This window comes from Prosopis cineraria, unplaced genomic scaffold (genome assembly GCF_029017545.1).
Source record: "Prosopis cineraria cultivar Desert tree isolate PC_DT_omini unplaced genomic scaffold, ASM2901754v1 PC4, whole genome shotgun sequence".
Lineage (NCBI taxonomy): Eukaryota > Viridiplantae > Streptophyta > Magnoliopsida > Fabales > Fabaceae > Prosopis > Prosopis cineraria.
This window is the reverse complement of record NW_026555335.1, coordinates 28451662-28462049: the sequence shown is the minus strand read 5'-3', so window position 1 is coordinate 28462049 and position 10388 is coordinate 28451662. Positions and strand designations below refer to the sequence as shown.

Below are 10388 nucleotides of genomic sequence, written 5' to 3'. Positions count from 1 at the left end.
TGTTGGTCTCCAAGAAAGGTGGACGGCGGTTCTAGATCCTCAGTGAGGGGATCTTGCTTTTTTTAAAAAAAAAAATATGGTATTATGATCTTTTCAAAATATAAATACGTATAATATAAAATAAAATTTTCATCTTTCTACTAAACGTAATTTTAAACTCCTGATTTCACTTCTTGATTTTAACCTAAAGCAATTCCCCGTATACCAATTGAGGCAGAAGGGAGAAAAAAAAGAGAGAGAGAGGAGTGGGGAGGAGAGAGAAGAAAGAGGAGGGTATAGTATAGAAAAAATGCTGCCACTTTTATTCAATAAATCAACAAGGCTAACCGAGAGAAAGGATCTTAAGGTTAATTATTTATAGAACCCGATGTACATTTATTTAAAATTTAAAATAATTCTGAAATGATCTCCTCTTTCAATGTCGATTTGAACGCTTGACATGTGGGAGCCACTATCCTCAATGCACACCAACATGACAGTTAAATATTGACATAATTCGAAAATGAAAATAATGAGAACATCATACTAAATTAAATCCTAATTAATGAAAAAGATATCTAAATACCCTTATTTAAATAAATATTCTAAAAAAATATATTTATAAAATAATCATAATTTTTTAAAGTAACTCTAATAATATTTAAACTAATATTCCATCAATTTCTGTACGAGTAAAGCAGGTTTCATTCTACCGTGATCACATAATGATTTTTTTTTTGTCAACATTACATAATGATTTGAAAAGCAAAAATTTGAAAGTTCTTAAGGGAGAAGGTCCCACGAAACAAACACGTACGACGTAGTTGGAATTGTGGATTGAGGGTACAATAGCTTGCTCGACAGATAATACTCGAATATAATTTATAAGGTAATTTACAAAAATAACAATGACCTTAATAATAAGGTATTAAATTCATTCCCTTCCTTTAATTAGTAAGAATATAATTAAAAAGTTAGGATATTTTTTTAACAAATGAAATGAAATAAACATTAAGCATGTGATCAATGTCCATTGTTCATATCATTTTTGTATCACATTAGTTCTCTAGCTTTTGATACTGTTTAGGGCCATTTGAGCATAATAGAAGCCTTTTAGATTATGTGGGTCAATTCAGTGATTTCCAGAAATTTTAAGCAGAATTGCAATTTCTAAAAGTTTAGGGGCAAAATGTAATTTTTGAAAAGTATTTTTTAAAAATTGAATACTTCATCATTGATTAATTTGATTTCTTCTTTAATCTCAGCCATGAGTTTAATTTGATTTAATTCAAATTAATTTTTAAATTGTTCATTTAATTGTCTCTTAAAATACAAACTTTCGTATTTGAATTAGGTGTAATTTTTCAATACTTTAGAAGTGTACTATGTTTAGATTATATATGGGCTTTTAACTTCAAGAATCCTTAGGAAACTTACCACAACTAATCCCATCTCCTAATGTTCAATAGTTTTATTTTAATTCACTTCATCATATTTTTTTATGGTTAAGTGTAACGTCCTCCTTTGACATTATCAAATTGTTCCCACTCATATCAAATTTGGGTAATTAGAGGTCCTTAAACCTCTAAATTACCATAACACAAATATTCAAAATATAAAATCAATTCCTTTAAAATCATTGGGATCCCAAAAATCTTTTAAAAAACAGTTCAAATCACATAAACATATGTATTTACGCATAACAAGCACATAAGAATACATAAATACCATATAAGAAAAAATAGGGCAAAATAGTCTTTTTGCCCAAAAAGGGCCATGTGCCATGGCACATACCACATGCACTATGGTATGTGGTACGTAGCCACAAATTCACGCTCTGTGTCATGCATCGTTGTATGTTTACTATGTGCCAAAGATTTTGTTGCATGAAAATTTGCATTAGATGAACTTTCAGTCTATGCCATTTCCACATCAGAAGTCTAATTGAAGTGGTATATTTCATAATTTGACTAATGATGTAGGTTTCATTTCAATTTGATCTTTCATTTAAAAATTGGGGAATGCAAAGTGATCACTTTATGTAACTTTCTTACATTTGAACATCCCAAACCACCACCTTGTGTTATTGGCCAATTTTAAGGCCTTCACTACTTCCCATGAGATATTTTCCACTTGATTGACTAATCATATCAATAAAAATATAACCATTCATAGATTTGGCCACCAAAACGTCCTTTTTCACCACATAAATACACAATGTCATGTTCTTGGCCAAATTTCACATATTCACCAACTCAAAATATATAATCATACACTTGTATTAGTATCTTAGCCCTCCTTGCCACATTTCACACAAATTCCATATTATTTCCTACCACAAGGCAAAGATGCACACATAATCACACAAGTGCAACACAGTATATGTATGAATTTCTTTGGCAACTTATAAACTTAATATTATATGCAATAAAAAAAATTTATTAACAGAACTCAAAAGTGCTATTATAGTAGTCCCACTACTCCTTGCTGAGTCTTTCCATCTGCTCTTATCCATATCAGAACCTATACAATAGTAACTACAGGGTGAGACAGATTCTTAGTAAGGAAAATAATCTAAAACTATATACTAATAAGTAAAACTATAAATAAGTAAACAAACATTAATATTATACTTTTTATGTGTGTATGCGTGTATAATATATCCATTTTAATAAATAATTATATTTTCACATATGATCATCTTATCCAACTAATCCCTTGTAACATTCAGGAAATTTAACCCTGATTTATTAACCTAATGAGAGTAATTAGTGAGTTAATGAGGTGTGTGACTATAGGGACTTAACTTGGCATAATTGTTGTAATTTTAGCCCTAATAGGCTACCTGGGCAAGAAAAGAGGAAAAAAAAGTAAAGAATTATTCTATATGCCATATGTTGCGGTGCGTGGTTGGTCCACCATGGCGCATAAAGACAATTTGAATAATGAGCTCTTGTGTGCCATACATCGCGACAAATAGCAGAATGCACCACGGCACACGACCAAAAATTAAATATATTTAGTTCGTTCTGCTTGTGAATATAGAAGAAGAGGAGGAGAGGAAAATGAATAGCTCGACTTAAGCTTTGCTAGGGCACGGCATTGGTGTCCATTGTTGGCATTTTAAAGCTCTTAAACACTCAAGGTAAGTTTATGTGCCTTATTCTTCCATTTTCTCCCTCATTTATGATGAGTTACGGTAGGGTTTTGACTTGAAAGATGGATTTTCAATCCATAGGAGTATGGGTCTAATTCCATTAGTTAAAATAAGTATTGTAGGAGTTGTTTAAGGTATTGGAACACCATATTGATGATTTTAGAAGTAGTTGGTCCGTGGAAGCATTTATTATCCAAAATTTGCATAAATATGGTAGTTGGGAGAGGTTTATGTGCATTAAAGATGGTTTGAGGTGTTGTTAATGATAATATGCATTAATAGAATCTAATGAGCCTATTGGATATAAATGGGTAGTGATTATGAGTTGATAAAAAAATAGTGTATGGAGTTATATGTTGATAAAGCTTCAAGAGTTAGATAATGATGAAATTCTTGTGGTATGGATGTTGAGAGATTTGTTTTTGGCACCATTCAAGCTTGTTAAAGCTTTAGAAAGTTAGTATAGTGAGAGGTAAATCTTTAGCCTCTCAAAGGTTTGAGGTAAATGGAGAAAACTTAATCTTTATAGTTGAATGTTAATTATGTTGTGAAATGTGAATTATGAGTTAAATTAATGATGCATATTGGCAAAGTGTTTGATTTGTAAAATGGTTTTTTGGAAAGAAAACCTTGATTTTGCCACCCTTAATGTTTTATGAAATTGATTATGATTTATTACTATAGGTGGAGAATTGTGATATATTGTGTTGAATTGCAGAGTATTGAGTCATGTGAGTTCATGTATTATGAATTGATTGTTAAAATACATATCATGTGTAAAATATGCATAGCATGATCATTGGCGGGAGTTTGTCTAGGGAGAGGAGTAGATTTGTTGAAATCCATGTGGTATTGACAGTGACCATTAGAATTGGGAAATAGCCTTGACACTGACCGTTAGAATCGAGAGGTAGCCCTTGTCTCATAGTAGATATGGGACTATCCTACTTGTTCTATGAGGGAATCGAATCTAACTAATCTCTACCGGTTTATGAGGAGGCTAGATTAGGGGTACGACACCTAATGGTTATTAGTATTAGGGAAACCGAATTACATAAGTGAGTGAGTTCACCCTGACTTGGTAGCTCCTCATAAGTAGAAGGTTGGGTTAGTCCTGTAAAGGATGTAACCATATGATAGCCACTAGTTTCATGTCGGAAGTAATAAGAGGACATAAGGTTAGCATATGATCAGTTGTATAAAGTCCGACCATATGGTTGTTAGTTTTATGGTTCGGCATGTGTTGAGGGCACATGGTTGTCATTTTTGCGACCCTATGTTATGTTTTTGCTAAATAACATGATAAAGTATTTTGTAGTAAGCCCGATCACATAGTTGTTAGTTTTACAAACCGTGGCTAAGTGTTATGTGTTATCTGTGCTTATTTGCCTAATTACATCTATTTACAATTATATGCAACTGTATAGGTTAAGTGAAACTTGATTACTAAGTGGTTGTACTTACCCCTCAATTCTCAATATTTTCAGGACCTAGCTTATCAGATCTAAGTTGGGGAAAATATACAGAGGCCTAGGATTTGTAGAGTAATCCTCTATATGTCTCTCTTTTGTTACTTTCATGTGTATTTGTTAATGTAACTGCCAAGTAAGATTATTTGACATGATTTATGCACTACTTGCATGATTTGTGTATAACTAGTGTATTTTGTACCTGGGTTAGTTAGTTTTTGGTTGTGAACCTGTGGATAGAGCCAAAATACTTATGCAAGTAGAAAGATATGTACTTTGAGAAATTGGAATGAAATTATTAATTTTGTGCAAAATTTCCTCCCTCTCTATGTTTTGTGAAATCAGGGTTGAGTAGTGATTTTATAATATAAGTGTTTTTTATTATGTGTGGTGTGTTGCATGAGTATGCAAGAGTTTATTGTGTGTGGTCGGATGGTTGTGTGAGCTATTGGCATGTGTGGTTGAGTTGGGACACCCCATTTGTGAAATTGTGTGAAAAAGTGGTCAAAATGGGTTTTGGTGTCTAACTTTTTATAGAAAATGAGTTTAAGTGTGAAACCGGTGCCATTATCTAAAACAAGGAGAAAGCTCCGTGTAGATACTAAAACTACCTCAATCAGACATCAAATAGAGATTTTGGGACACGTCAGAAGTTTATGCCCTATGCTATCAATGACAATACTGATGTTGTCAAAATTTATGCAATGTGCCACAGTGCACAGTGTCTCACGTCGTGGCGCATGGCACAAAGAAGACACGTCGTGGCATACATGCTGTAAGCCACAGCACACGTGACACTTTCTACACAAAATTTATTTGAGTTTTAAAACTTATTCTTTTATATCCCAATCAATTTTTAAGTTTTCACTTTACTTTCAAAACTCTGATGTAGACTTATTAAATAATATTTGAAATTTGAATTGTTAAGATTGGGATTCCTTTAAAAGAATTTTGAGAAATTTCCTTTATAAAACTTTACAAGTTAGTAATCTTTTGAAGGTTAACCCTAGATTACCATGATTTGAAGTCAATTGTGGTTTAACCTCAAGGGGTTATAGTTTGGTATCAGTTTCTCTAGTTCTGAGAACTGGACTGTGGATTGATGAATCAGGTGTGAGTTTACTTGTGAATGGTGCATTTGCATATAGAAAGTTGGCAATTAACATTATATACATGTTCTTTTCCCTTTGAGCTAGTATTAACTATCTTCCTTTTGTGCGATAACTTCCATCCTTAGGAGGGGAGAATGATGCAAACAAGAAATACTGCTAGAAACATTTTGGAAAATGTATCAAGACAAGTACGAGAAGTCTTGGTACAAGAGGAGAACATTGTCCTTAGTGAGCATATTGAGATGGGACAAGGCTCGGGTCAAACTAGAGAGCAACTGAGACCTATAATGGGCAATGAGAATATATTTCTTGAGTTGAGAAGCATGATGGAAAGAATTAAACAGAGAATAGATAAGCATGATGAAATTTTAAAGAAAAGACTGGAAGGGTCAAGCAAGACTATAGAAAGAGTTGGCAGTTATGGTGAAGTGAGACTCGAGAGAGAAATACTTGACCAATAAGAGGAGGATTATTATAAAGAGATGGACCGAGGAGGCTTGAACCAATGAGGCCTAAAGGAAGAGAGCAAGAGAGCTCTATTGATTTAGCCTTAAAGAAGTTCAGAAGGTTGAATCCTCGATCATTTGAGGGTTCTATAGAGAATAGAGCAGGTAAGAGGTAAAGAGATTAGTTTGGAGACGATCTTTTTCGTTATGACCTGCATGTATGAACAGTGGGTATTACTTGCTACATTCCTACTTGAGGATGCCGCCAAGCAATAGTGGGAGAGTGTGAGACTAGCGGATGGGTCTCAGTTGACATAGAGTGAGTTCAAGAGGAGGTTTTTCTCCTACTATTTTCCTACCGCCTTCAAAGCTAAGAAAGAGGATGAGTTTCACCCACTGCAGCAAGGAAACATGAATGAAGAAGAATTTATAGCTAAGTTCAATGAGCTGTCTAAATATTTGACTTACTTGAGGAACCATGATGATGAGTATTAGAAGGCCAAGTAGTTACTTAAGAAGATGTAGCCTGATTACATACAGTAGTTGGCACCCAATATTGTCTCATAGAGTGACATGTGTAGTAAGTTGAAAGCAGTGGCCAGATGTGGTCATGAGGTTGAGGATGGCCAAAGGAGAGATGGTAGGGGTCGTTTCTCTACATATAAGGGTCTTACTGGAGGTGTTGGCAAGAGAGTTGGATATAGCTCTGGACCATCTGGATTGGGTAGCAGTAATAGTAAGAATAAAAGTTTCTAGAGGGGTTCACATTCTAGAGGTTCCCAGATGAGGAGTAACACCCTCAAGAGTATGGGTGGGTGGAGTCAAGCTTTGAGATAAGATTATGCTCCTACGGTAGCTGGATCAATTAGAGCCCTAGAGTGTACCAGGTATGGGAGACACTATACTGGAGAGTGCTGGACATGTTTCACGTGCCACAAGATTGGTCACATCGCTCAGTATTGCCCAAAGAATGCTCCTCACACTGATCAGAGGTCTGCTATTCCTGGTCGTGTGTTTGCTATGACAAGGGAAGAGGCTGAAGCTTTCTTAAAGCTTATCTGAGGTATGATTTCTTTAAGCAATCAATAAACTTCTGCTTTGTTTTATTCTGGTACCACTTACTTATTTGTTTTCGATGAGTGTGCAAAAAGACTAAGTTTGCATGTTGTTAAAATGCCTTTGATGATGAATATTTCTACACTGGTTGGTGCTTTAGTGAGAACCAATTAGGCTTGCTTGAAAATAGAGTTGAAATTTGATGAAATAGTCACAAGTATTGACTTGATTTGTTTGCCCATGTCAAGAATTGACGTGATAATTGGCATAGATTGGTTGTCTACTAATAGAGTGACATTAGACTACAATAGAAAGATAGTTTCATTACCAATGTACATGGCAACTATAGCAAATGATAAGACTGCATTGCTTGTACTTTTTACTACTCCGAAGACTCCTAAGTTTCTATCAGTGATACAAGTGGAGAAATTAGTGAGAGAGGGATGTCAAGCCTTTATGGTGTTCTACTCAATACACGGAGTGTATAATAGAGCATTAGACAAAATTGGAGTTGTTAATGAGTTTCTTAAGGTGTTTGTAGACGAAGTGTCAGGTTTGCCACCAGAGAGAGAAATTGAATTCTCAATCGACTTCATACTTGATACTGAGCCCATCTCTAAGGCTCTGCATTGGATGGCTCCAATGGAATTGAATGAGCTTAAGAAGCAACTAGAGGAGTTATTAGAGAAGGGATTGATTAGACCTAGTGTTTTCACCTTGGGGTTCGCCTATTCTATTTGTTAGGAAGAAAGATGGTAGCATGAGATTGTGTATAGACTACTGGCAACTGAATAAGGTGACAATTAAGAATAAGTATCTGTTACCCTAAATCAATGACTTATTAGATCAGTTAGCTGGAGTAGCAGTATTCTCTAAGATTGACTTGAGATTCGGCTATCACCAATTGAGAGTGAAAATGGATGACATACCATAGACTGCTTTTAGATTGAGATACAGGCACTATGAGTTTTTTGTTATGCCTTTTGGACTGACTAATGCACCCACGATCTTTATGGATTAAATGAATCGAATCTTTAGGCCTTGCTTGGACAAGTTCATAGTGGTCTTCATTGATGATATCTTAATATATTCAGTTGATAAGGAAGAACATGCTAAGCACTTGCAAATTGTGTGTAAATTCAGAAAGAGAAGAAGCTTTATGTAAAGTTGAGAAAATGTGAGTTTTGGTTATGTGAGGTAAAGTTTTTAGGCCATTGTAGTGTCGGTAGATGGTATTGTAGTTGATCCTCATAAGGTAGATGCGGTTCTACAGTAAGAAAGATTGACCTCTATAATATAGATTTGAAGTTTCTTCAGTCTCGCAGGATATTATAGAAGGTTTATTTAGGGATTTTCCCATATTGCATCTGCTTTGACCAAATTGACTAAGAAAGATCAACCTTTTATATGGACCGACAAGTGTTAAGAGGCTTTCTAAGAGCTAAAGCAGAGATTGATGACTGCACCTATGTTGACTATTCCAAATTCGAAATGGCCATTTGTGGTGTATGCAGATGCTTCATTTAAGGGTCTTGGATGTGTTCTAATGTAAGATGACAGAGTTGTGGCATATGCTTTGAGATAATTAAGACCACAAGAAGAGAAATATCCTACCTACATCTTGAGCTTGCGACAGTGGTGTTTGCGCTTAAAATATGGAGACATTACATTTATGGTGCATAGTTCAAGGTGTACAGTGACCATAACACCTCAAGTATCTAATTGATCAGAAAGAGTTGAAGATGAGGCAGCGAAGATGGATGGAGTTCTTGAAGGACTAAAATTTTAAGTTGAAGTACCATCCTGGTAAGGCTAATGTAGTAGCTGATGTATTGAGCCAGAAGATGCTACACGTAGCATTCTTCATGATGCAAGAGCACAATATGCTAGAGGATTTCTCTAATGAGCACAAAAATGTTCCTGATTTCATGTCATACAACGTGAATGTCACGGTGATTATAAGTGAGTGCTGAAAAGAGTTGAGAAAAGTACAATTAGAAGATGAGTACTTGTTAGAAATCAAGGAGGACATTGAGAAAAATCAAACGATGGTTTTTAGCTTCAATAATGATGGTTTTGTGTTGTATCATGACCGTATGTGTGTTCCTTATGATAAGGAGATTAAAGAGATCATTTTATTAGAAGCTCTCAGGAGTAAGCTAACAATTCACCCTGATGCCACTAAGATGTACTAAGATATGAAAAAGCAGTGGTAGTGGCACAGAATGAAGTGAGATGTGACTGAGTTTGTTTTTAGATGTTTTATATGTCAGAAAGTCAAGATAGAATACCAGAAGCTGAGGATCTGAGCAGTTGATGAAAAGATAATATTTGAAACTGGTGCCTTTATCAGTACCTGATGCCCAGTAAGCATCCAAAGATGTGTGATCAGAATATCGTGGATAAAGAACAAGGTTTCCGTCACCTTGCATCCAAAGCTCGAACCTTCCAGAAGATTGGTTGGTGTCTAATGAACTAGACAACAATTGACCCCCTAACATAGTATCAGTTGGGTAATCGAAACTCTGCCAGAGGATGTTGGAATTTTTGTTTTGCAGAACAAAGTTTCCAGAATCAAGCATGGAAGCGAAGTAAACAGTTCCATTGTTACTATCAGCAATAATAACCTCCTTTTGCCCTGGACTTGTTTGCAGAAGAAGCTCACCATTTTTGGCTAGAACAAGCCCTGCATTTGAGGAGACAAGAGGGTCGTTACAATTTGCAGTCCAGACGATTGTATAATTGTTCCCGTTGAACAACAGAATTCCAACTTTGAAGCCATTGTAGCCTTGCTTGCAGAAGCCAAATGCGATTATGCGAATCGGCCAGAAGGTGAAGGCCATGAAGTAGGAGGAACAGTGGGGGAAAGTGAAGAGCCAAGTGGTATATGCTCTGAAAACATTGTTTCAGCAGATCTTGCACATAGAAAATATACCAAAAAGAGAAGGTAGATGTTTGATGCAATGGTGGCCATAATCTCATCAAAGTCTTCGAAGTCTTCCCCGAAAGTGTTGAGAAGTTGCCAATCTGTCATTTCCTAACTGTGCCTTGACCTTTTTCAAGAGAGGAAAATTGGCCAATTAAGGATGGTCTGCGCGTGAAATTCCAAATTAAGAATATTATTTGTACGATTTTTTAATTTAGATAATCCTTTTTTTGACTGAATAAT

The 10388-nt window shown here is 35.2% G+C and overlaps 1 protein-coding gene across 2 annotated transcripts; it reads right to left on the bottom strand.

The window, feature by feature from the left end:
- Positions 1 to 2169: 2169 nt before the first annotated feature.
- Positions 2170 to 10133, bottom strand: LOC129307894 (EP1-like glycoprotein 2). 2 transcript variants are annotated; one of them, XM_054948835.1, is made up of 2 exons: positions 9511 to 10133; positions 2170 to 2502 (listed from the first exon to the last, which is right to left on the bottom strand). In XM_054948835.1, exons 1-2 carry the CDS (start codon positions 10060 to 10062, stop codon positions 2443 to 2445), a joined length of 612 nt encoding a protein of 203 aa, XP_054804810.1. In that variant the 5' UTR covers positions 10063 to 10133; the 3' UTR covers positions 2170 to 2442. The 2 variants fall into 2 exon arrangements, with proteins under 2 accessions (XP_054804810.1, XP_054804811.1); XM_054948836.1 differs by having other exon boundaries at positions 9576 to 10133.
- Between the last annotated feature and the right edge of the window lie 255 nt (positions 10134 to 10388).